The following is a 27,483-nucleotide window of genomic DNA, read 5'->3' as shown; positions in this document are numbered from 1 at the left end:
ACGAATTTATGTAATTTACAAAGTGATCCTCTCCATAAGTCCCATAAGTCTAGTATCCACCTGGCACCATACATAATTATTACAATATTATTGACTATAATTCCCTATGCTGTACTTTACATCCCCGTGACTGTTTTGTAACTACCAATTTGTACTTCTTAATTCTGTCACCTCTTTCATCCAGCCCCCAACTCCCCTCTCATCCGTCAACCATCAGTTTGTTCTCTGCATCTGTGAGTCTGTTTCTGTTTAGTTTGTTTATTTTGTTTTTTAAATTCCACCTATAAGTGAACTTATATGGTATTTGTCTAAGAGAAGTATTTTAAAAGGCAGAAATGCCTAAGCAGTTCTGGTGTAATTTCTTTAAAAGGAAGGGGAATGGTTTTATATTTGTTTCTTTGTCTCTAGATTTCTGACTTTGCTTTTACTTTTGCCTGTCTTCTGTGACTTTTCCTTGAACTCTGAAGCTAGTCTGGTCCTAAAATTACACTGTTTTCTTGTTCTAAATGAAAATGTACTTTTTTTATTGTGGGTAAGGCAAAATGCGGTTAGTGCAGAAACTGGGAAAATCTGATGAAGGACACTGAAAAAGATAAGCATGGAGAATCTTGGTCCTGAGTATGAAGGCAAAATGGTATAGAGTTAGCAAGAATGCGTGACTGGTCACATAGCAGGTTAAAAGGAGGGAGGAAGGATGGTATTAAAGATAATTTTTAATGGGCAATTGTTTCAGTTAGGTAAACTGAAGGACAGGATAAATAGTCAAAGGAGAGTAGAAGTGTGGCAGGTAGAATTAGACAGTGGCCTTAGATACAAAATTTAAAATGTGGAATGAAGAGTTTAATGACCCTTTTCACAGAGCAACAGTTGTCAACATTTTATTTGTTATATTTCATCTTTACCCATATTCTCCAGCCTTTTTTTAAAGTATGTTTTTATTGTTTTTCTTTTTTTTAGAGAGAGAGAGAGAGAGAAACATCAATGTGAGAGAGACACATCCATTGACTACCTCCTGCACTCCCCTTACTGGGGACTGAGCCTGCAACCCGGTCATGTGCCCTGACCGGGAATCGAACCGGGACCTCTCAGTCCATGGGACGATGCTCCCACTGAGCCACACCAGCAAGTGCTCTAGCTTTTTTTTAAATACTTTTATTTATTTATTTTTTTAATCCTCACCTGATGATATTTTTACATTTATCTTCAGACAGAGCGGGGGAGGTAGTGAGAGAGAGAAACATCGACATGAGAGAGACACATTGACTGGTTGCCGCCAGCACAACCTCAACTGGGGCCAGGGACGAACTGCAACCAAGGTATGTGCCCTTGGCTGGAATTGAACCCCGGTCTCTTTGGTCCACAGGCCAGTGCTCTAACTGCTGAGCCAAACCAGCCAGGGTGCACTCTAGCTTTTTTAATTACTTGGTTTTGTTTTGCTTTTCACTGGAATACATGAAAGCAAATCTCTGACATGTCATTTCACACATTAAAATTTGATACATATCTCTACAAGACAGGAGCTGTTTTTATACATAAAGCACACACACAATGCCATTGTCACACCTAATAAAATTATTTTTCTATCTAGTCTGTGTTTAAATTCCTTCATTTTCAAAAATGTGATTAAATTATTCAAATCAGGATCCAAACAAACCACATATTGGTTTTTTTTGTTTGTTTTCTCTCTCAAATCTGTAGCTATTCCCACTGTTTCCTCTCTCTCCATTTATTAATGGTGAAGAAACCAGGTCAGTTTGCTATACAGAGTATCTCATATTTTGGATTTGAGAGATTGCTTCTTCAAGTGTAACTTAATTTGTTCTTCTACTCTATACTTTGTATTTCCTGTAGCCTGGGAGTTAGACTTATAGTAGGGCAGGTGATAGACCTTTCTGTGATGATGCAAATGTTTGTATCTGTTGTCCATTATGGTAGCCCCAAGCCACATGTGGGTATTGAATACTTGGAATGTGACTAGTGTGGTTGAAAAACTAAAATTTCAGTTTTCTATATATTTTATTTTATTTATTTTTTTAATCCTCTCCCGAGGATATTTTTTCATTTATTTTCAGATAGAGTGGGAGGCAGAGAGAGAGAAAAACATTGATGTGAGAGAGAGACATCGATTGGTTGCTTCCCGCACAACCCAGACCAGGGCCAGAGACCAAACCGAGGTACCTGCCCTTAACCAGAATCAAACGCACAACTCTTTGGTCCGTGAGCCGACGCTCTAACCCCTGAGCCAGATTGGCCAGAGGCTAAAATTTTAATTTTATAACTTAAATTGACATTGCCACATGTGGCTAGTAACTACCATATTGGACAGCACAAATTATAGGGTTGGTTAGATTCAGGTTCAGTTTCTTTGACAAGAACATTTCATAAACGATGTGGCCTTTATATTGCAACATTTCAGGAGTCACAAAATGGCCTTTTAGTTATGCTAAAATTAATAATGGGTTCAAATGTTGAAAGTCTAATCCATCCATTATAAAGTTCCGTGTTGCCCTTTCATTTAATGGTTTTGACAGCCATTGTGATCATTGCCCAGATCCATTATTTCATTTGTGGTTGTAAGATGATGATTTCTCTCATTCCTTTACCTCTATAACTAATTTTTTTATAAAGAACTTTTTTCTCTGGTGAACTTAGTTACCTTGAAATAAAATTAATATAGGAGAGCCAGAATAAATGCTTTTTTAAAAATGTTTTTATTGAGAAAGAGAGGGAGAGAGAAACCATTTCTCATTTTTTCATTACTAGGAGTAAGTCAACTTTATGCTTTTTTTTCTTATATGCACTACTCATGTAGCAATAGTGAATCTTACTTTTTTAAATGTTTTTTATTGATTTTTAGAGAGAGAGGGAGTGAGGAGAGAGAGAGAGAAACATCAGTGAGAGAGAAACAGCATCCGTCAGTTGCCTCCTTCATACCTCCTACTGGGGATCGAACTGGCAACCTTTTGGTGACACTCAACTGAGCCATTACCGGCTAGGGCAATAGTGTAGTATGGTTTTTATATAATTTATGATCAATTGCCGTCATTCATGTTCAAATTGTGCCATCTTTAGCCATTAGAAATTACTGAGTTGATTTCCTGTTTCCCTTTATTGACCTAATTTGTCTTTGATAGTTATTTGTTTTCTGGCACAGTAAGATGACCCATCCATGCTCATGTATATTTTCTGCCTCTTAGCATATTATTTTTCTAAAGAGCCCTAATCCTTTTCATAGAAAATATTATTTGGAGGCTACCTACAATCTGGATGCTAGGGTGTTCATTTCTACTGGGTTGTCATTGCTTCTAGGCCTTTGCAGTGGGTAGAGCTGGGAGTACTTATTTTTATTTATTTTTTGTTAATCCTCACCCGAGGATGTTTTTTCATTGATTATTTTAGATAGATTAGAAGGGAGGGGGGAGAGAGAAACATCAGTGTGAAAGACACATTGATTGGTTGCCTCCTGCATGACCCCTTTTTGGGGTAGGAATCGAACCTGCAACCCAGGTAGTGCCTTTAACTGGATTGAACCCACGATGCTTTGGTGTGCATGTCGACTCTTTAACCACTGAGCCTAATCAACCAGGGCGAGTATTATAGAAAGAAAATAAATCATGAATTCATCAAATTAGTGAATGCAAGCCTATCTGACTTCTATGTGTTTTACTCGTATCTCTTTTCTCTTATGTTGAATATATTAAAATTACTTGAAATAATTTTTTTCTTTCATATTTTTGTCATCCTCACTCGAGGATACTCTATTGATTTTTCAGCTGGGGGGGGCGGATATCAACTGGTTGCCTCTTGCATGGCCCCGACCAGGGCCGGGGATTGAACTGCAACCAAGGTACGTGCCCTTGACTAGAATTGAACTCGAGATTCTTTGGTCCTCGGGTTGATGCTCTAACCACTGAGCAAGACTGGCCAGGGCTGCTTTCATATTTTAAAAAAATTATTGGGAACATATATTTGGTTTTTTATTTCTGGCTTCTGTCTTTGTTCCTTCCATCGATAAGTAATTGTCTTTATTAAGTTTTGGTTTATATTTTGCTTTTGGGTGTTTTTTTTTATTATGTAAGTAAATACATAGATTTATATATTATTTACTCTCACCTCCTTACCTTACAGCCTACTTTGCACATTTCTAACTTTTTGTTTTTATCTAAATACTTATCTTTAGAGGTTACTCCATATGAGAATGTGGTATAGCCATCTTCCTCATTGCTTTTGTACCACTACATGGTATTGCATTTTATAGAAATGATGTGATTTATTTAGCCACTCTTCTTTTGAATATTTGGATTGTTTTTAGTTGTGTATTTTGAATAATGCAAACATGAACCAATGAATAGCCTTTTACATGTATCATTTAATATTTTAGCCAATTTATCTTCTGGAAATATAGAAATGAAATTGCTGGGTGATTTTGCTAGATGTACCAAATCCCCCTGCATAATACTTGAAGCATTTTGCATTCCAATCAGCAATGTATGAGGATCTGTCTCTTATGGACAAATATGATTCTCCTTTTTAAAAAAGTTAATATAAATAACCATATTAGTCATGTTTCATGTTTTACCTAAATTGTTGGTTTTTTAGAGTAAGGTAACTTTTAATTAACCTGATTATTTCTTTCTATAATCTAGTTTTGTGTAAATTTTTTGTTTATAGCTTTTTTTTTTTTTTTTTTTTTGGTATGTGCCCCTAGCAGGAACTGAACCTGGGACTCTCTGGTCTGTAGGCCGATGCTCCAACCACTGAGCCAAATCAGCCAGGGCTATAGCTTGTATTTTATTTATTTATTTATTTATTTATTTATTTTCCTCACCCGAGGACATTTTTGCATTTATCTTCAGATAGAGTGAGAGGGAGAGAGGTGGGAAGAAAGAGAGAGAAACATCGATGTGAGAGAGACACATTGAGAAGTCGCCACCCACACGACCCCAACCAGAGCCCGGGACAAACTGCAACCGAGGTACGTGCCCTTAGCGGGAACCGAACCTGGGACTCTCTGGTCTGCAGGCTTACGTTCTAACCGCTGAGCCAAACTGGCCAGGGCTATAGCTTGTATTTTTATTTACTGCGATTTATAGCCTCTAATAGCCCAGCTTCCTCATCGTCATGTAGCTCAACTGCCTAATGTTTTCTGAATAATTTACCTGATAGCTATTGAATGGCACTGTGAGAAGGTTTTTATTTCTTGCCCCTGTAGTTTCCATGATAAATTAAGGATTTTTATAGAACATCTTGCCGGAAGATAAGATGACACTGCAGTGCTTGTTTTGGCCACAGAGCATATGGCAATCACATTAACTTTTAATTTTACACAGCAGTGAGTTTCTTTTCAGGCAGGAATTACTTAGTTCATCTTCTTAAGTAATAACATTGAATTATAATTTTATAATTTTAAATTTTATTTTCTTCTTAAAGTCACTTGTCTGTAGTGGATTCACCCTGGTAGGAAAAAAAATTCTTTTTAGAATATCTTTTCTGGTTGTATGAAGGGTTGTCAATTAGTTTTCTGTGAAGTTGATTAATTCTAAATTTGATGATGATAGTCAAGAATAAAATTGGTTGATAGTCCTCAATCAAAGAATTTAATAAACCTGAACAAAGGAACGTATAAATAATTTATAGGGAAAAGTGTCCATCCCACCCGTTCCTAACTATTCCCACATGAATTTCTTGTGTTTCCTTCCACAGAAGAAAATAATCGTTAAATGGTACTTGCCCTTTTTTATTAACCATAATAGCTTTAATAGATATTTGATAAAAATTGTTGATGAAAGGATTATTTCAGTTATTCAAAATAAAACATAACATGGAAAGTTCTGGAATTTGGTAGATAACTAAGGGAAAATACATCATCTCCCCAGTCCCCACCCCCCACCCCCCACCCCTTCATGGACGTAGGTGAAATTTGTCTGGTACTTTATATTATATCAGTGCATAAATGGTGACTTTATTAAGCCTTTCAAGCAACGTAGTTTTAATTCTTTGAAGAGTTTTAAAATACTGAGTATACATTGATAATACCAGATAGACTTTTTTTTTTTTTTAATCCTCACCCGAGGACATTTTTTGATATTTTGTTCAGATAGAGTGGGAGGGAGAGAGAGAGAAACATCAATGTGAAAGGGACACATCAAGTGGTTGCCACCCGCACAACCCAACCAGGGCCAGGGACAAACTGCAACTGAGGTACCTGCCCTTAGCAGGAAACGAACCCAGATCTCTCCAGATTGCAGGCCGATGCTCTAACTATCTAGACTGTTTTAAACTAGAATATTTTTATTGGTATTGAGCAGCTGATTATTAAAGAGGAAGCAATAAGATGCATCATAAGTCAGTTATATTATCTTAAATTAATTGTTCTCAACTCTGGCTGCACATTAGAATCTCCTCAGGAGCTATACAGATTTACTGTGCAGGCCCTTCTGGATTCTGACTTGATTGGTCTAAGGTGGGGCTGTGGGCATTTTAAATATTTTTTAAAAGCTCCCCAGATGATAACTGGGCCACCAGGACTGAGATTAAAACTATTCAAATAATCAGGAATTTAACTATTAATAAGCATTTATTAAATGTGTATGTAATTTATTCACAGATTTGTCTTTTGACTAACATTGTTTGCATTCAGCAAAAATTATTGATAGCAGGAAAAGGAACTCAGAGGTTCAGATTGTGAGTCAAAGGGAAACTACAAAATCAGTCCTTTGAGACTATGTCTGTACCTTGTGGGGTTTGGTACTAATGCTTCCAGTCAAATAAGCATACTTGTTGGATGACCACTCTTGTCCCAGGATAAAAGTAAAATGTATTTATCTTTAAAATTAATAGACACTGACTTGGATATAAAAAAAAAATCTGTTACCTAGATAAACTATTAGCTTGAAAACATATGTGACAGTATAACTGTAATATAATACTAATCATGGATGGCTGTTTTCTATTGAAAAGAATTTAAAGTGATCATCTGGTGATAGTGGTTTCAAAGTTGAATAACTTGCTACTTGGGGTGCAGAATCTCAGGCTCCACCCCAGGACTACTGCATCAGAATTTACACTTTAACAAAAGCTTCAGTTGGTTGATACACACATTAAAGTTTGAGAAGCACTAGTCTAATGGTTTGTAAGCTATTTTATAAGGACTGGTAGCTTATGTTTTAAATGAGGGAAAATTACTCAGCTTTTCAGAGAGAAATTAATTATGAACTGGAAGGTAGCAATGGTCTATCACTATTACCTTTCTCTTGTGAGGAGTGGGTAGCACTGAGTGAGGTTTGGCAGTGACACATTAGGTATGCATGTTCATGAAAGAGGTGACAACAGGTTTTTGTTGCTGATGAATTTTAATGTGTTTCGAAGAAGAGTTTGACACCTAGGAATTTTTAAGTTCAGATAGTTGTGTATGGATTATAATTTAAACTGATTCTATTTAATAATCTTAGCCACATGAAAAAAGTGTTTAACAATTATAAAAAATGTGTTTTGTTTTAAAAGGAAACTGACTTGTAACAAATGACTTTCTTATAAGTCAAAGGTCAGTCATGCTCAGCCTCAGCCTGCTTGTTGTTTAGACACAGAGATACAGCTGCAGTACTAGAGCCAAATAGCAAACAGCAAAATGGAGTCAGTGATAAGTTGATGTGCTTTTTCTCTCCTCATTTCTATGATAATTTGTGAGCTCCTATAGTTGGACTCTTAAGTGTATTTTTACCACATGTTAAGTGTTTTTTGATAACTATATAATGGTTCAATTGATACATATAGAAATATATTGAGGGCATAGCATTGTTTGCAAATGCTGGCATTTGGAGACTTTTCATGGCTTCTCAGTGTGCTAATATGGCCATTATTAAGGTGTTTGATGTTAGAATATGACTTTTTAATGTGTCAATGCTTGATTAGAGCTATTCTCAAGCTGGAATAACTGAGACTGAATGGACAAGTGGATCTTCAAAAGGCGGACCTCTGCAGGCATTAACTAGGGAGTCCACAAGAGGGTCGAGAAGAACTCCGAGGAAAAGGGTGATGCAAGGCTTATTGCTTAGAATTGGGTTTTCAGATTGGTAGGGTTTTAGTGATTATTTTATATTTATTGTTTTTGTTTTGTTTTCAAACTAACAGGTGGATACTTCAGAACATTTTCGTATAGATGGTGCAATAATTTCAGAGAGTACTCCCATAGCTGAAACTATAATGGCTTCAAGCAACGAAACCTTAGTAAATATGTTTCATAAACTATACAAGTGGTATTCTTTGTAAATTGCCCTTTAATTAGAATTGGGGTGGTGGTGAGTTTTGGCAAATCTCAAACTTACATGTTAAACTTATTTTCCCTCTATAATTCTGATTTTTTTGAATGTAGCCAATTTATATATATATATAAATTTTAATTCATTGTACAAGAATTCAGAGTATTATAAGGATTTTTTTTGCTAAAATATTTAAAGCATGATAAGGTTTCACATGTGAGAACCACTGAATATGTTCATTTCTGGGTCCTTTTGCCTAAATTTTTATTAAGGGAAAGTTCAAATATTATAGAAATAAAATCTTTTTCTTTTTTCACGTCTCTGTTATGTTTGGATAATTCTGAGTCTGAATAATTTGAATCTTGGCAGGTTGTCAATAGGGTGACTGGAAATTTCAAGCATGCAGCTCCTATTCTGCCAATCACTGAATTCTCAGACATACCCAGAAGAACACCAAAGAAACCATTGACAAGAGCTGAAGTAAATGAATAAAACTTAGATCGATGTTATCATTGATCTTTTAAGGAGGAAATACTTAATCTTTGTTTTTGGGATGGGAGGGAGCAGAGCTTTATTGGGGGGGTGGTGGTGGTGGTGGTGGTGGTGGTGGTGGTGGTGTGTATGCATATATTATTTTTAAGACATACTTTCATTAGTGACAAAAAGTAACCAATATAATGTAGCGTGCTAATACTATCGTCATGCTGCTGTGTGCCTCTTAAGTTCCAGTTTTCAAGGGAGTGGTCATTTGTGTGCTACTTCTAACATGGTCTCTTTGTTATGGATGAGAGTTGAAAGTGTAACTGAGTAGTAGAGGAGGTTATAGTGTCTTTCATTGAAAGGTCAAATAATGGGACTTTAAAGTGACTGTATGATACTTCATTTGATTAATTCCTATATAATTAAGCTTTAAAGTACTAACTGCATGATGCATTATAGTTTTAATGAATTTTTACCAAAGGCTATTTTGATCGAGGCATAAAGGTAAATAAGCAAAACAAGTTGTTAAATATATTTTATGTGTTTTTGTTGTTTTTTGTTAATCCTCACCCGAGGATATTTTTCAATTGATTTTTAGATAGAGTGGGGGGGGGGGGGCATCAACATGAGAGAGAGACATTGATTGGTTGCCTCCTGCACAACCCCAACTGGGACCGGGGAATTCTAACCTGAGGCCCTTCAGTTCGCAGGCCGACACTCTAACCACTAAGCCATACTGGTCAGGGCTATATTTTGTTTTTCAAGTTAGGAAGATTAGATTGGCTCTGTACTTAAAAACATACTAAAATTTGTTAAAGATCCATCTTAATTTGATATTTTCTGTATTTGATCATTTATTAGAGGGAAAAAGAGAGGAAGAGATAGAAACATTGATGAGAGAGAACATCGATTGGCTGCCTCCTGCATGCCCCCCATTGGGGATTTGGTCCACAACCTAGGCATGTGCCCTGACTGGGAATTGAAACCTGGAATTGGTGCGTGGGATGATGCTTAATCACTGAGCCACACTGGCTGAGCATTTTATTACAAAATTTTTAATGAAGGAAGAAACAATGTACTCTTCTGTTAATCATCCAAGGATGTTTTCTCCTTTTTTTTTAAAAATCCTCACCTGAGGACTTTTTTTTCTTTCTATTTTTTGTTCAGATAGAGTGGGAGGGAGGGAGAGGAAGAGAGAGAAAGAGAGAAACATCGATGTGAAAGGGACACATCGAGTGGCTGCCACCCACATGACCCAACCAGGGCCAGGGACAAACTGCAACCGAGATATGTGCCCTTAGCAGAAACCAAACCCGGGTCTCTCTGTACTGCAGGCTGATGCTCTAACCGCTGAGCCAAACCGGCCAGGGCTTCTCCTTTATTTTTATTTTTTAAGAGGAGTGTGGAAAGGAGGGAGGGAGGGAGAGACAGAGAGAAACATTGATGTGAGAGAGACACATTTATTGGTTGCCTCCTGCTTGAGCCCCGGGATTGAACCTATGATCCTTTGGTATGAGGGCCAATGCTCTAATTGCTGAGCCACACCAGCCAGGGTGAAACAATGTATTCTTAGAGAGAGGAAGGGAGAGAGAGATAGAAACATTGATCTGCTGCCTCCTGCATGCCCCCCAATGGAGATTGAGCCCACAACCTGGGCACGTACCCTGACCGGAAATCAAACCAGGACCTCTCAGTCCATGGGCCAATGCCCAGTCCACTGAGCCACATCATCTAGGCTAAAATAATGTACTCTTTTTAAAAATCATTTTTTCTTTATTGATGTGAGAGAGAGAGAGAAAGGGAGGAGAAACATTGATGAGAGAGAGCATCGATTGGCCACTTCCTGCATGCCCCCTACCAGGGATCAGGCCCACAACCCCAGCACGCGCCCCGAGAAGAAATCGAACAGACCTCTTGGGTCGATGCTCAACCACTGAACCACACCAGCCGGGCTAAAACAGTGTACTCTTAATGATGAAAAGCATGCAGAATCCAGTGGGGGAACTTAGTTTTCTACTTTAACTTATTTTTAATGTGTGGCGATTTTTTTCTTCCCCAGTTATCACATAACTTATCTTCACTTTGAAGAAATTTGAAGAGAGCCTTGGACATGTGTGGATACTTAGGTGATGATTAATTAAGAAACAGCAGTTAAAAGCTAGGATAGGGTGAAGTGCATTCTCTTCTATTTAAAATATATTTTAGCCCTGGCCAGTGTGGCTCAGTTAGAGCGTTGGCCTGTGTACCAGAGGTCACAGGTTTGATTCTTGGGTAAGGGCACATACCTGGGTGGCAGGTTCAATCCCCAGCCCCCATTGGGACGTGTGCAGGAGGCAACCAGTAGATGTCTCTTACACATTGATGTCTCTCTCACATATCAATGTTTGTTTTTCTCCCTCTCTGTTCCTCTCTCGTTCCCTTCCACTTTCTGAAAATCAGTAGAAAAAATATCTTCGGGTGAAGATTAACAAAAAAAATTTTTAGTATTTTAATTGTTGCACGCTGACACTGATTTTTAACTTTGGTTTTTTCTTATTAGGTGGGAGAGAAAACAGAGGAAAGAAGACTAGAAAGGGATATTCTTAAGGAAATGTTTCCCTTTGAAGCATCTACACCAACAGGAATTAGGTATTCAGATACATTGAAACCAGTATTAGAGTGTTCTACTAGGGGATTTTTACTTAGTCACTTATTCCCATCTTTTTTAAGGTACAATGGAACTGTAAGATTGTATAGATTATTCAATATGATTATTTAATATACATGGGAATTTTAATTTTTAATTCTTCTTTACAAAGTCACTATACCTGTGTTCTCAGAATTAAACTGTTCTTTTGGGAGCAGTTTAATTCTTTTAAGCCAGTGGTTCTCAACCTGTGGGTCATGACCCCTTCGGGGGTCGAATGGCCCTTTCACAGGGGTCGCCTAAGACATAACAGTAGCACAATTATAGTTATGAATTAGCAACGAAAATAATTTTATGGTTGGAAAACAATATGAACACTATTAAAGGGTCGTGGCATTAGGAAGGTTGAGAACCACTGTTAAGCTATCAGTTCATATTACAGAAAGTTGAGTCAGTTTCTAAATTAATTGTGTTAAACTGAAGAATTATAAATAAATCATTTACCTACTATTTAATTCTTAATTTTAGATACCTTTTGATGCAACTTTTTTTTTTCTTCATTGATATTAGATAGAGAGGAAGGGAGAGGGAGAGAGATAGAAACATCGATGAGAGAACATCGATTGGCCGCCTCCTGCCTGCCCCCCCTGGGGATTGGGCCCACGACCTAGGCATGTGCCCTGACCAGGAATTGAACCGGCGACCTCTTGATGCATGGGTCAATGATTAACCACTGAGGCACACTGGCCGGGCACTAGATACCTTGTGAATTATTTCTTAACTACTTTATTTCTTTCATCTTATCTCCTACATATATTAGCTCTGAAAAGCCTTTAGGAAGACAAGTTTAGTGAATATTTATCAATTTTCTGAATATTTTTTTCTAATAAAAGATATACATCTAACTTTTGAAGTGGAAAATATATAGACTTTTTAAATAGCCTGACTGACCTCACTGTTTATATATGATAGTTTTCTACTGTTACCTCAAGGAATGTGTTTAGAATAAGGAATGGTAATTACATTTTATATAATTTATGTAACTTGTGTCTTTATCTAAAATTTATTTTTCTCCTTCTCCTTTTATTCCCAACAGTGCTAGTTGTCGCAGACCAATCAAAGGGGCTGCAGGGCGACCATTAGAATTCAGTGATTTCAGGATGGAGGAGTCTTTTTCATCTAAATATATTCCCAAGTATGTTCCTTTGGCAGATGTCAAGTCAGAAAAGACAAAAAAGGGACGCTCCATTCCCATGTGGATAAAAATTTTGTTGGTGGTTGTTGTGGCTATTTTTTTGTTTTTGGTCTATCAAGCTATGGAAACCAACCAAGTAAATCCATTCTCTACTTTTTATCTTGGTGATTCTAAAAGTCTCAACTGAATGATATCTCTGGCACTCAACTTGGTCTCCTATTTTTAATAACTGTATAAAAAAACATTTGTGTACACTTGTTGACTCAAGAGATAAACATAATGTGATTTCACCTCAATGTAGTATTCCATTGAAAAGCAAACAAGATATATAAATGGACTTCGTTTAAATGTTTTGGACTTTGGACTAGTAGGAGATCACTTCGTGCCATATGAATAATTTTTTTAGCTATGGAACTTTTTTGTAGGCTTTATTTTTTTAATGTGGGCATCTTATTTCATTTTTGAGAAAAATGTATATTGTTTCTGTGTATTTGGGAAACAAGAAGGGCAAAATGTATAATGTGAAGCTACACATTTAAATACTTTGAATTCTTACAGAAAAGATTTAAGAATTATTCTCTGCTGAATAAAAACTTTAGATATGTGAAACATGAATTTCAGTAAGAGAAAAGTAACTTGGGGTTGTACTTTTTGTAACAGCAACAGTTTGATGGTGTTTATAGGGAAAAGTACAGCAATAATCTCTTCTGTAACTTTTTATTAATAGTAATGCTATTGTAGCCCTATTGTATTCACTTTTTAAAAGATTTCTAGTATCATGAATGTCCTACTTCAGTAAGACCCATTTAAATACAGTTGAATTTTAGCAGGGATCTTTTAGTATGTACATGTTTTAGAGAACTGTTAGCTGGCTGTACATGTTTTTAAAAGCTGTTTAGCTAGCTATAAGGCTATTAATTGGAAACCTGTACTTTTTATTTACAGCTAAAAATATTGTCAATCCAATTTGCTACCGAAATATTTTTTAGATAAATAAGTGTGTGTCTGTTCAGAAGTTAGAAACTTTACATACTGGTCTTAGCTTCCATTTGGATTCCTTATTGTGTTGTCTTCTGTTACTAAAAACAAATTTTGCCAAGTTCTTTTTTGCCTTCTATTTCCCAACATAATTTGATTTAAAGTGCAAAAAGTATTTACTTTTAATTACATAAACTTTTCTTGGATATACAGTAGTTAATACATGAATTTGTGAACTCTGAATATGAGGTGGGCATTATGATTTTTGTGTACTCTTTAAGTGGTTAACTATCTTTGTGGTTGATTTATTTTTTTAGCTAAAACTTACCTCATGTATAACTTGGTTAATTAATTGAAATTTCAATAGAATCAAGTAAAACAAAAAATTTAAACTTATTTGAGTTACTAATTTTACAGTCTTTGACCATAAAGCACACTAAAAATGTAAGTTATTTTAAATACCATCTGAAATAAAAAGATACTTTGAAAAAGGGAAAAAGCTGAAGGTGTCTATTTAGACCAGCACACAATTTTGATTTGAATTAGCCCTTTTCTAATATTTAGCTTTTAGATATTTTGTAGACATTTTTCACTTGGCAATTTCCCAGAAATGTTTATAGGCCTGGTACTGCAGAGGGAGTGAGACACATCCTCCTATATCAGAAATGCTTGCCTCTCTGAGTAAAAGTGTTTCTTTGAGATGAGCCACACAGGGGGCACGTTTTACTCAACTTTTCTGCTGTAAGGTAATAGCAGTCTACTTTCAGTTTGTTTTTAAACTTTGTTTCCCATTTTGTTTTTAGTCTTTTTGTTTATAATTAGAAATTGTGAGAAGCTGCATTTAATGTTTAAAAACGTGGGATGGTAAATCAGAATTAATATGTATGTAAGATCAATTTTCTAATAGGAAAGGTATGGTCCAAAGTAGCAAAAGTGGGACCAGGTAAAACATAGTCTTTTTTTTTTTTTTTTTTTTTTTTAATGTGTATTTGGTCTTTTGTCTGTGTCTGTTTTATTCCACTAGAATTAATGTGTCCTTGATGTAAATGCAAAGCATTTCTTCCCAATTAAACTGTAGATGTAGATTTGACAATATAATTCAACAATAAAAAAGTAGTTAACCTTTAGTTTTGTCATTGCAATAAATGCTTTTTAGATAGTATAAACTATAAGATGTCTTGATAACATTTCTTATGTGATATTCGTGGATTGTTAACTTTTAGTTCTCATTTTCTGACAGCTCCTTTATGTTTTGCTTCTAATCATTGTAGTAATCAGGTCCTTGTTTATTCATAGATAAATAATGTATAGCCATTATACTACTTGGAGAATGACATAAGGAAGCTTACTGTTACCTCTCACTCTACAGCATAGTAACTACTACTTTTCAGTTACCTTCCCCCACCCCTTCCCCAGCTTTACTGTCTTAGTACTTTTCTGTGGCACTCATGACTAATAGTTTTGCTTTAAGACTAAGCAAAAATGTTGTTATGGTATATTTACCGTGGAGCTGTGTTCACAAGGATCAAAGTGCCTTTATCTCTTCATCATTCATGTGTTCTCCAAAGGTTGTTTTATTTAAATTAGTGATTCTCACAGTAATATATATACTATAATTAGAAAATAGCATCAAAGGCTTAAAATAACAAAGTGTGCTTTATTGCATGCTTAAATGTGCTAATGTTCTATGCACTTGCTATGTATTGACTTGTTTAATCCTCATAATCTATGAAGTAGGTATTTTCTTATCTTATTACAAATGAGGAAAATAATGCATAGAGGGGTTAGAAACTTGCTGTTTTCATACATATCTACACCGGTTCTGTTTAGCCTTGTTTTTTGCATGACTTTGGTGGTCTTTCTAAGTTCCAAACCTCTAGGGATACTTTAAGGTTCCCTTCTAGTTTTACTATTTCTCCATGGCCATTAATTTTATTTTGTTTTTTAATATGTTTTTCATTATCAGTTATTTTAAATATATTGTCTTTGGATGTCTCACTTCTCTTCCATTCTCTGTTGTCATGTTAAACATTTTAAAATTCCCTTTTTAGTAATAGAGTGTCAACAGGAAGAAGTTATAAACATGTAATGTCACCTTGAATTAGCGGTTACTGAGAGCTTTTTATAGTTCACATACCAATCTCACCAAAGATTTGGGAAGAAGAGAGAGGGAGACATGGAGTTTTGAGTGCAGGGGGACTCGAAACAGATCAATTCTGTTATGTTCTGGTATAGAATCATTAGTTGAACTGGCATTTGATGACTTTTTTGCTGTCACAGTGCTTTGAAATTGCTTATACATTTTTACCACCCACTTAATCAAATACTTATTTGATGCCTCCTCTGTACCAGGTATAATGTTTGGGAGTTCATGGATACAGTTTTAGAAATATCTTTAAAATTGTCTTGGGCCTTCTTTTGGGAAGTTTAAAAAAAAAAAAAAGCCCTGGCTGGTTTGGCTCAGCAGTTAGACCGTCAGTCTGCGGACTGGAGCGTCCTGGATTCAGTTCCCACTAAGGGCACGTACCTCTGTTGCAGTTTGTCCCTGGCCCCGGATGGGATCATGTGGGTGGTGACCACCCTATGTGTCTCTCTCCCCCTCCCACTCTATCTGAAGATAAATGCAAAAAATGTCCTCAGGTGAGGATAAAAAATAATTTAAAGGAAAAAAGTTTTTGACCATTCCATTAACTAATAGCAATGTAGGTTTATTAGCAATTTAAATATTACTACTTGTTCTTAATTGTATTGAGAAAATAGTAATGTTTAACTCTTGGAAGTCAAGAACCAAAAATTTGTCATAATTTATTTGGAATAAATCAAAGCTGATTGTGAAAATACAGCCCTAATCATATGCTTTTATACGAGACCATGACTGACTTTATTGTCCAGAATTTAACACATTGATCTTGTGATAGTGTATACTTTGAAATAGCAAAGCAGTGTAAAGGGTACTTCTTTCATTTGTCCTAGAAACAAATTATATCGTCTTTCACATCGAATGGTTTCATTGGGAGAACAAATGTTACCTATTGCTATATAACCTCAAATTTAAGCAGCTTAAAGCAATTATTGCAGTTCCTGTGGGTCAGAAATCAGGGAATGACTGCAACCCTGCTCTGGACTTATGGCTTTTCTCTCCCTCCTCCAGGACCGTTGTCTATAGATTAGAGACCATTAGGCTGAGGCAGTGTGGATAGATGACAAATTCACTCCTTAATGTATGCCACCCTTTCAGCAAGGACCATGGAGAGCCTGAGACTAGGAGGGCTGGCACTGTCCCATGGCACGAGACAGGCAAGGCCCCAAGTGCAGGTGGGATCAACTTTAGGGGACGGCAGGAGGGAGAGGGGACAGTTGTGTGTCCCGGTGTCAAAGGATTTGAACAACAAGAACAAGGTTCCTTCCTGCCTCTCCCACTGGAATCTTCAAGACCCCGGCTGAGTCAAATTACATAAATTTATTGAAACTATTCATCTGTAAAATGGACTGATGCCCACCCACCCACATTGCTACTGCTGTCTCAATAAAGAAGTTGTAAACATGAGGATGGTTGTGCAGGTCAGAGAGGGAAGTGGTTCTGCAGATCAGAGGGGAAGGTTGTGCAGATCATACACAGGGTTTGTGACTATCACAACCTGATTTATGGGCGTGGTGGGACAAGAAACAGGCAGAGTGGAACTATTTGAAAAGCTGTACCAGGTGTTGAGCAGAAACAAAATGCTTGATTCATGCTGGAGATGGGGTTGAGGGAGATTACACTATTATTTTCCTAGAGAGACAACTTGATTTCACTGGAGTACCTGGCTTTAGACAGGAAGTCAGTGTCTATTGTTATCAATCTCAGGGAGGAAATGAGGGCCCAGTCCCTGGGCTGCTGTCCTGGAAGAGATTCATTTGAAACAAAGGATGATAATAGCTGTATCTTGAGGTGGCTCTGGGCACTGCTCTGGTCTGAACTCAGTGCGGCAGTCACCAAGAGCTGCTCAGTGACGTGTGTATACAGGAGGGCATGGACCCTCCGCTCAGCCTGACCCAGCCACATGAAACAAACTCCCAGGCAGGGCAAGCAGGGCATTCTCTACTGTCATGCCTGGGCCAACAGCCCTGAGCCCTGGAATCAGTCTTTTTTTTTTAATCCTCACTCGAGGACATTTTTGCATTTATCTTCAGACAGAGTGGGGGGGGGGGGGAGGAGAGATATTGATGTAAGAGAGACACATCGACTGGCTGCCACTCACATGACCCCAACTGGGGCCAGGGCAAACTGCAAGCAAGGTACATGCCCTTAGCGGAAACTGAACCTGGGTCTCTCTGGTCCACAGGCCAACGCTCTAACCACAGCAAAACCAGCCAGGGCTGGAATCAGTCTTGTTCAAATGTCTGCCAGAGTCTAGAGCGACTGGGCCACAAACACCACAGGGACTGCCATCATCTGCTGTTCTTTGTGGGGCTTTATAGCTGCAGTTGAAACTTTAGCCAGCAAAATGGACACTTCTGGGCCTGACATCTATCACTGTGCCCATCATCTGCTTCCTGTACATGCTCACACAGTGAACTCAAAATAGATACATTCTGCAGAAAAGTTTTATCTGGGTTTTCTTAATACAGCACACCATTTCTGAGTTTTCATATCATCTTTGGAAGGCAAAACTTGTCCCTTTGCAGAACTGCTTTTTGATTTCCTGGTGTTTTCTGACCGGAAACATTTCCCAAGAAGAAACAGCACACCTCTGTGGACAACCATGTCCGCCTCTCCTAATTCCAAAGCATCTGCTTTCTTAATTCCAGGGAGACCATCCAGATACCCCACATCACTACCCCTGAAACTGTCCCTGGGAACCTCAAAGGGAACCGGGAGGAAAACTGCTGTCCGTGGGGAGCAGGCCCACTAGTGGGGGCTTCAGGAGGGGCTGCCCCATACGGTGCAGGCCTGCAGCCACAAGCAACGAGCATCCAAGCTGCCCCACTTCCAATGGCTATAATTCCTGGTCCCCAGGAAACGAATGAGAACTCAAGGAGCTAAGATCAGGGCCACCACAACCCTGGGTTGGGAGTCCCCCAGCCCCTCCAGAAGCAACACCAAGCAGATGAACAGGAACTGAGGTGGCAGGAGCACTTCAGGTCAACTGGCCACCAGAGGCCAAAGGGCTGGCAGGTGGGGAGACGGAGGACAGGAGGCAAATGTAGCGTGAAGCTGGTCTGCAGTCAGGACCCTCTCCCTGCACGAGGCAGTTCACATTTCTTAACCAAAGATTGAGACAGGTTTTGATAAATTATTTTTCATTTGTGAATTTAGTTGGGATGTCCTAAAGAGGTTTAAGAAATCATTATGTAGCCCTGGTCGGTTGCTCAGTGGTTAGAGGATCAGCCCACGGACCGAAGGGTCTCGGGTTCAACTCCCAACAAGCACCTGGGTTGCAGGTTTGATTGGGAGGCAACCAATCGATGTGTCTCTCATATCCATGTTTTCCTCCCTCCCCTCCCTTCCATTCTATCTAAAAAAAAAATCAAAGAAAAAATATCCTTGGGTGAGGATTAACAAAACAAAAAAAAAGGAAAAGCAATCATATGCATTTATATGTTAATGAGTCAGCTTTATTGCAGAAATAAAATTTTAAGAAATCAGAAAAGAGCCCTTCGCTCTCGTACTTATTCAACACGTGTGTGCTGTCCCCTCTGTGGCACTCCCAGCACCTGGTCTTGGGGGCGGGGCCTTCACAGGTTACCTTTCAGGTGCTGAAAGGGGCTGGGAGACAGATAGGTGAACGAGAACACTTTATTTCAGAAGATACTAAAAGCTATGAAGAAAACAGACTTAGATGATGTGACCAGGGAGTGATAGAAACTGTATTGGTTTTCTAATGTTACCCTAACAAATTACCTCAGAGTGGCCCACACCACAAAGTGTGTGATTGCAGGTGGAGTGGGTCAGAAACCTGAAGTGTGTTCATCTGGCTGGGCTCTTACTACCAGAGAGCTTTACCAAGTGATCTGTCACTTGAAACACGTAAAATGTTGAGCTGCTGTCATTGCATGCTGGAGCAAAAGTGCTATGAACCCTGGCCGGGTGGCTCGGTTGGAGCATTGTCCTATACACCAGAAAGTTGTGGGTTTGATTCCTGGTGAGGGCACACCTGGATTGTGGGTTTGATCTGGGTTGGGGCACGAACGGGAGGCACCCGATTGATGTTTCTCTCTGAAATCAATGGAAACGTATCCTTGGGTGAGGACTGAAAAAAAAAAGTGCATCCTGGCAGGTTTGCTCAGTGGTTAGAGTGTCAGCCGCGGACCGGAGAGTCCCAGGTTTGGTTCCCACTAAGGGCACGTACCTCGGTTGCAGTTTGTCCCTGGCCCTGGTTAGGGCTGTGTGGGTGGCAACTACTCAAATGTGTGTCTCTCACATCGATGTTTCTCCCTCTCCCTTCCTCTCTCCCTCCCACTTTGTCTGAAAATAAATGCGAAAATGTCCTCGGGTGAGGGTAAAAAAAAAAAGAAAAAAAAAGTGCTACAGGATTTCATTATGTTCATATCATTACACTAAAGTGAGCATAAAGGTAGAGTAATAGAAAAATCAATAAATAGGAAACAAGCAGCCTTAATTTTGGCTTATACTTTCCAATATAACTTGATTATCAAGGTCTTTAAATCAGTGTAGGATAATTTAGAAATATGAGTTTATATATACATCAAATCCATCAAGTAGACATTCAAATGTTCTGTCTATAGTATAGTATTTCAGAGTGTAAATATATCAATAGAATAGATTGCTTTAAAACAGAGCTTCTATAATTGCTGCACTGGTTATTAAGAGATCGTCTCTCATCCTGGCTGGTTTTGCTCAGTGATTAGAGCATCAGCCCGCAGCCAGAGTCTCCCAGGTTCGGTCCTTGCTAAGGGCAGGTACCTCAGTTGCAGTTTGCCCCCAGCCCCAGTTGGGGTCATGTGGGTGGCAACCACTCGATGTGTCTCTCTCACATAAATGTTTCTCTCTCTTCCTCAGTCTCTCCTTCCCGCTATATCTGAAGAAAAATGCAAAAGTGTCCTCAGGTGAGGATTAAAAAAAAAAGATTGTTTCTCAGCTCCAAGCCTACCCCTCTGTACTCTTTAAATAAGGAAATAAGAGACAATATATTGGAGATAATGAACAGCAGTTTTATTTCTGTCAGAGAAGGCAGTTACAAATGTGGAAAGAAAAAAAAAAAGGCTAAAATGAATTCTGTGGTATTCTGATTTGGAATTGGAGGTAGTGTGAACTCATGTTTTGTTTTGTTTTGAAATCCTCACCTGAGCATATTTTTCCATTTCTCTTCAGATAGAGTGGGAGAGAAATAAAGGGAGAGGGAGGAAGAGAGAGGAAGAGAAACATCAATGTGAGAGAGCCACGTCAATTGGTTGCCTCCCGCATGACCCCAAGCGGGGCCAGGGGACTGAACCTCAACTGAAGTTCCTGCCCTGGACCAGAATCAAACCTATGACTCTTTGGTCCATGGACTGACACTCTAACCGCTGAGCCAAACTCTCCAGGGCAGAACTTGAGGTCTTTAAAAGACATAATGAATGGATGTATGAATAGAAAGAAAAGGAAAATGTGTATGTATGGGTGTATATACATATACTGAGAAAACCTAGAATAACACCCCGGAGCAATATGCATATTTTGCCCCCAGATCTTTGTTTCTAAATGCTATTGTCCTCTAAACAGTACCAAAGTTCTTTGAAGAAACGGCTGATTCCAGGGCTAGGGTAGAAAAAGTACAAGGTGAGCCTGGAACATCTTGTTGTACCAAAAATTAACAAACTGCTCAAAAAATGATGAGACTTGTCAAAATAATACAAGATCAGCTTAAAAGGGTTTCCAGTGGCAAAATTTGGGACAATATAAGCATCAAAAGAAATAATATTAGTGTTATATTATATCTCATTGAATAAAATAAGAATCCATTAGTCCATATTGATATAAATAAATGAAGCATGAACTAAATAAATGAGGATAAAGGAAAGTACTTCCTTACAGTAGAATACTAATAAATGTAGGACTGGTGGAGTTAGAAAATCACCATTTGGCAATTATCACAGTAATAATTGATTTGGTCAACAGTCATTGATGGATATGAAAATTAGGGGTGAAAGTTTCTTGAAGTACAGAATACTTACATAGTCTCTAAGCATCTCCCCACAAATTACTTAATTCGAGAATAAAAATAGTAAGTGACCTGCCCAGTCAGTGTGGCTAAGTGGTTGAATACTGACCCATGTACCAAGAGGCAACCAGTACGATTCCCAGTCAGGGCATGTACCCAGGTTGTGGGCTAAATTACCAGTGTGGGGCATGCAGGAGACAGCCAATGAATGTTCTTTCTCATCGATGTTCTATCTCCTTCCCTCTTCCTTCCTCTCTCTAAAATCAATAAAGAAAAAAATTTTTTTTGTCCGGCCAGTGTGGCTCAGTGGTTGAGCGTCGACCATGCACCAAGAGGTCACAGGTTCAATTCCTGGTCAGGACACATGCCCAGGTTGTGGGCCAAACCCCAGTGGGGGACATGCAGGAGGTGGCCAATCGATGTTCTCTCTCATCGATGTTTCTCTCTCTCTCTTCCCCTCAGTTCCTCTCTCTCTAAAATCAATAAAGGAAAAAAAAATTTTTTAAAAGAAAAATATTTTTTAATATAATAAAAAAATAGGAAGTTACAATCAAGAAATCTGACAAACCCCATTTTAAAAAATGTTTTTGCCTTTATTAATTTTAGAGAGAGGGGGAGGGAGAGGGAGAGAAGGAGAGAAACATCAATGAGAGAGAACATAGATTGGCCGCCTCCTGCATGCCCTTCACTGGGGATTGGGCCCACAACCTGGGCATGTGCCCTGACCGGGAATCGAACCAGCGATCTCCTGGTGCATGGGTTGACACTCAACCACTGAGCCATACTGGCTGGGCAACAAACCTTATGTTGATCAAGTGATCCAAGTTCACCACACAAGTAAAGGACAAATCAATATCACATGCGTTCTGACAGGATACTCCGAAAAGCACAAAGAATCACTTCTATGATATTCCTGCCTGAAATGATTATTGTAAGTCTAATCAGGAGACATCAGACAAATTCAAACTGGTAATAGTCTTCAACATATCTGTCTTCAAAAATGCCAAGGCCATAAATGACAAAGAAAGACAGAACTGTTCCTGACCAAAAAAGCTTAAAGAGACAAGAAAATTAATTGCAGTGTGCTTCTGAACTGAATACTGGACTAGAAGAAAAAGTAATTTTGGTTTGTTTTGATTTGTTTTCTGTTATAAATGATATTTTGGGGGAATTTGGATAGGATCTATGAACTGGATGGTAGTATTATATCAATGTTCATGTCCTGATTTTGATGGTTGTACTCTGTCTCTTAGGAAATACACACTGAAGTATGTAGGAGTAATGTAGCATCCTGTATATTCAGGAAAAATATGTGTATGTGGATATATAGGTATATATATGTGTGTAGATGTACTCTATATGTCTACACATATAAGTATATTGTATATGTGTGTGTCTCTATGTGTATAAAAACTGATGGGAGAGACGAGAATGATGAACACGTGGCAAAATGTTAACAATCGGGGAACCCGAGTGACAGGTATATAGAAGTTCTTTGCACTATTCTTTCAACTTTTCTGTAAAGTTAAAATTACTTCAAAAAAAAATTTTTTTATCCTCGCCCGAGGACATTTATCCATTTTTTGTTCAGATAGAGTGGGAGGGAGGGAGGGAGGGAGAGAGAGAAACATCAACGTGAAAGGGACACATCGAGTGGCTGCCACCCGCACGACCAACCAGGGCCGGGGACAAACTGCAACCGAGGTACATGCCCTTAGCGGGAACCAAACCCGGGTCTCTCTGGTCTGCGAGCCGACGCTCTAACCGCTGAGCCAAACTGGCCAGGGCTACTTCAGATTTTTAAAAAGTAAGCAGACCAGAAAATACAAAAATAAAACAGAAAATTTTCTCATAAAGGATAAAAGCTAATTTCTGTGGGAGTAAAGGAGATTCCTGGGACAAGAATATAAGAGAGGCCAAAGACAACACTTTTAAAATATTCACAGTTCCCTAAAGTAGGTGGTCCAATAGATATTAAATAATTTAAAAACAGACAGCCTAAACTCACCTAGCTATTATATTGCTTTTTAAAATTATTGTACTAAGATAGACACTTATTTTTCCTATAAATATTTACAGTCATACTACATTAGACATTTTAACAATTGAAACATGCTATTATTCTTTTTCAATTACCCTTGAATTTACTGTGTTAAGGCAATATCTCAAATGTTTCAACAATTTTTATCCTTATCTGACGATATTTTTGCATTTATCTTCAGATAGAGCAGGAGGGAGAGGAGGAGGAAGAGAGAGAGAGAGAAACATCAATGTGAGAGAGACACATCAAGTGGTTGCCACCCACACGACCCCAACTGGGGCCAGGGACAAACTGCAACTGAGGTACGTTCCCTTAGCGGGAACTGAACCTGGGACCCTCTGGTCCACAGGCCAAGGCTCTAACCGTTGAGCCAAACCAGCCAGATGCTGTTTCGACAATTTTTAAAAATATGTGATGTTACTTTGCCTTGTTCCTATTCTTTTCAATAATACTTCTTAGACTGAATGATATTCCAAAAACTTTTAACTTGTCTAGATCAGCGATTTTCAACCGGTGTGCCGCGGCACACCCATGTGCCACAATAATTTTTGAAACGTGCAATACCAGATGATTTAGTCAGGGGCACTGATCTCTTTTCCTTTAGATTGTCTAATAAAAAAATGACAACAGCGTGCACAACAATAGCTGCTTGGTGTGAATGAATCAAAATTATACCCTATTTTTTTGTCAGATTGGCAAAAAATAAATTTTTTGGTGTACCACAGAATTTTAGTAATTAGTTTATGTGTGCCATGAGATGAAAAAGGATGGAAATTATGGTCTAGATTACTATTACATATAGCAATTTAAATACACATGTATTGACAAATGGGCAAGAAGGAAGGATGCTTAAAGATACTTTCTCAAAGACTGGACCTAATTGGGAGATTGTCTTAGAAAAACAATGACTACAAGTAGCCAACAGGACTAGGGCATGGCAAAATAAGGTATAGGAAGTCCTTAATGTTTAAGACTGAAGCTTTTCCATATAACTCAGAAGGAGATTAATTAGTGTAATTAAAGTTATGAAAACAGTAATATACAAAGAATTCCGGTTGGGTGTGATTTGTTTGGAAGACGGTAGTAATATTCGAACAAATTATACTGTTCATGTGCAAGAACACATCTGTGTTTAAAAACTTCCCAGTGCTTTGATGAGAAATCAGATTTGGGACTCTCTAATTTTGATCAACAAGTTTCATTTAAAAGCTGTCAGGGTTGCCCGTCCTGTGTGGCCCAATGGTTGAGCGTCGACCCATGCACTAAGAGGTGGCCGGTTCAATTCCCAGTCTGGGCACATGTCTAGGTTGTGGGGCAAATCCCCAGTGGGGGTCATGCAGGAGGCAGCTAATTGATGTTCTCTCTCATTGATGTTTCCCTCTCTCCCTCTCCTTCCTCTCTAAAATCAATAAAGGAAAAAAAATGAAATAAATCAATAAAAGCTATCAGGGTGATGGATTATAGCTACTGAGTGACTAGGTGCCACCTTCTATGTGGACTATTTTGGGGTCTGTCACATTGAGGTATGCCTCTCCTCACTGGGCCAAATCACATTTTATTCTTTTAATTGTAGAGAGAAGTAAATTTCTAGATATCAAGAGATAAAGACTGGGTAAAATAATTCACCTGCATTTTATTAACTATAAAATATGCCCTGGCTGGTTTGGCTCAGTGATTGGAGCGTCAGCCTGCAGACCAGAGTCCCGGGTTTGGTTCCTGCTAGGGGCATGTACCAAAAAAAAAAAAAAAAGAAAGAAAATACAATGTCCCTGAATATTCATGTATAACTTTCAGAGTTTCAACCCCTTGCACAAAGATGGGTGACTTTGGGAGTCTGAATGTGAGCCTCAGAGCTGGGTCTACTTTACTGGGGTACACTTAGGTAAAGGGGTTGCCCCTAATCTTATAGCCAAGGTACTCTAGGCTCCAACCGAGGATATCCTTCCAAAGAAAATGGGGATGGTTTGATCTTTTAAAACTTTCCAGAATGAAAATTATGGCCCCAGGGTGAAGTCCATTTAATCTATTTTCGATATGGAGAGATAAATTCTATTTATAGAGACATGCAAAAAAAACAAAAAGTAAATAAGATTTCTAATTGAAAAAGACCATAACTCAGTGGACATTATTCCTTTTTCCTCAGGGCAGATGTGAAAAGGGACTTTAGTCTCCTTTGCGTAATTTACTGTATCACTCTATTACATGGCTGTGCTAGGAATTGTTTAAGCATTTTTCTTGTGCCTTGGCTGGTTTGACTCAGTGGTTAGAGCATCGGCCCATGAATTTAAGAGTTGCGGATTCAATTCCAGTCAATGGCATATACCTCGGTAGCAGTTTGGTCCCTGGCCCAGGTTGGGGTCCTGTGGGAGGTGGCCAGTCGATGTGTCTCTCTCACATCAATATTTCTCTCTCTCTCCTTCTCACTTTATCCGAAGACGGACAGAGGAATATCTTTGGGTGAGGATTAAAAAAAAAGAATTTTTCTTGTGATTCCCCATGAAAGGGATAAGCCTAAACGCAAACTTGGCCTCAAACTCTAAGTTTACAAATGCCTGTTGGAAAGTTCCACTCAAATGATCTATTTTTCTAGGATCTCAAATTCTGTGTATCTCCCAAATATGGTTCTGGGTTAGGACTGGTCTTGGAAAATTTGTGTAAGATTTCAAAGGCAGAAGTGAAGTAGCAGTGATTACCTCCTAAAGGTTAGTATAGGACATGAGGTGCAATGGCAGCCCATACACATTGTTGTTAATCTGCTGGCTTGCCTTGGAGTGGGGCAATGGCCAGGTATGGAGGTCTTTCAGCAATTGCTGGACCTTTTTCTTCAGTTTGTCTGAGTCCTGGGCCAGATACCTGTGCAGCACCATGGCTCCAGCAGATACCTGCATCATCAATGTTGTAGGTGGTAAGGGACAGATGCACAGTCTAGTTTATGTTCAGGGGATCCAGTTTGTGTTTGTGGGTTCCATTTTGTCCCTGCTCGCCCCCACTTCACGTCCAGCTTTCTTGCCTTAACTGTAAGCCCTACTGATTTACAGCAATTTTAAGTCTAACTCCAGAGACAGAATCACTTCTCCAGCTCCCAGTTTCATAAGGCCTAATCCCTAAAATAAATCTCTTATTGTGTATGACTCATACTGGTTTTGCTTCTCTGGTCAAACTCCGATACAGACAATAGTATTGGAAATAATCCTGGGAGAACCAAATGTTAATGATGGGTTCTCTGAATTTGGGTTATATGATCTGATTGGATTTAAAGGCACTGATGAGCCCTGGCCAGTATGGCTCAGCGGTTAGAGCATCAACCTGCGGTCCAGAGAGACCCGGGTTCGGTTCCCGCTAAGGGTATGTACTTCGGTTGCAGTTTGTCCCCGGCCCTGGTTGGGTTGTGTGGGTGGCAGCCACTCGATGTGTCCCTTCCACGTCGATGTTTCTCTCTCTTTCTCACTCTCACTCTATCTGAACAAAAAAGAAAAAAAAATGTCCTCGGTGAGGATAAAAATAAATAAATAAATAAATAAAGGCACTGATGAGCAGTTGTTAATGTGACACTGGTTGTCCATGGCATGCATTAGCAAAAGTTTCTTAATATATTATTGTGGACAACTGTAATCAAATGGCTAAAGAACTCAAGGTTTTGAGTGACCAAGTATATGCTTCCATAGAATATTTAATTGAGAATAAGATATACAGTAGAGTTGGTTGGCTTCTCCTAATTATGTCTGCTACATGAGGGAAAGGAAATAAGTTGAGGACTTTAA

At 38.6% G+C, this 27,483-nt stretch overlaps 1 protein-coding gene across 4 annotated transcripts in view; it reads left to right on the top strand.

Annotated features, from left to right (window-relative positions):
- Positions 1-13,696, top strand: part of TMPO (thymopoietin) — a 28,697-nt gene extending 15,001 nt beyond the window's left edge. The window contains exons 5-9 of one of the 4 annotated variants that reach the window (XM_036251341.1): positions 7,912-8,031; positions 8,131-8,226; positions 8,628-8,738; positions 11,278-11,366; positions 12,461-13,696. In XM_036251341.1, coding sequence (XP_036107234.1) covers positions 7,912-8,031; positions 8,131-8,226; positions 8,628-8,738; positions 11,278-11,366; positions 12,461-12,746 — 702 coding nt within the window. In that variant the 3' untranslated portion in view covers positions 12,747-13,696. The remainder of the gene's footprint in view (positions 1-7,911; positions 8,032-8,130; positions 8,227-8,627; positions 8,739-11,277; positions 11,367-12,460) is intronic. The other 3 variants (XM_036251342.1, XM_036251343.1, XM_036251344.1) reach the window with 3 other exon arrangements.
- Positions 13,697-27,483: the final 13,787 nt, after the last annotated feature.

This window comes from Molossus molossus, unplaced genomic scaffold, assembly GCF_014108415.1.
Source record: "Molossus molossus isolate mMolMol1 unplaced genomic scaffold, mMolMol1.p scaffold_m16_p_10, whole genome shotgun sequence".
NCBI lineage: Eukaryota > Metazoa > Chordata > Mammalia > Chiroptera > Molossidae > Molossus > Molossus molossus.
The sequence above is the reverse complement of the archived record's forward strand: the minus strand, read 5'-3'. Positions and strand labels throughout refer to the sequence as shown.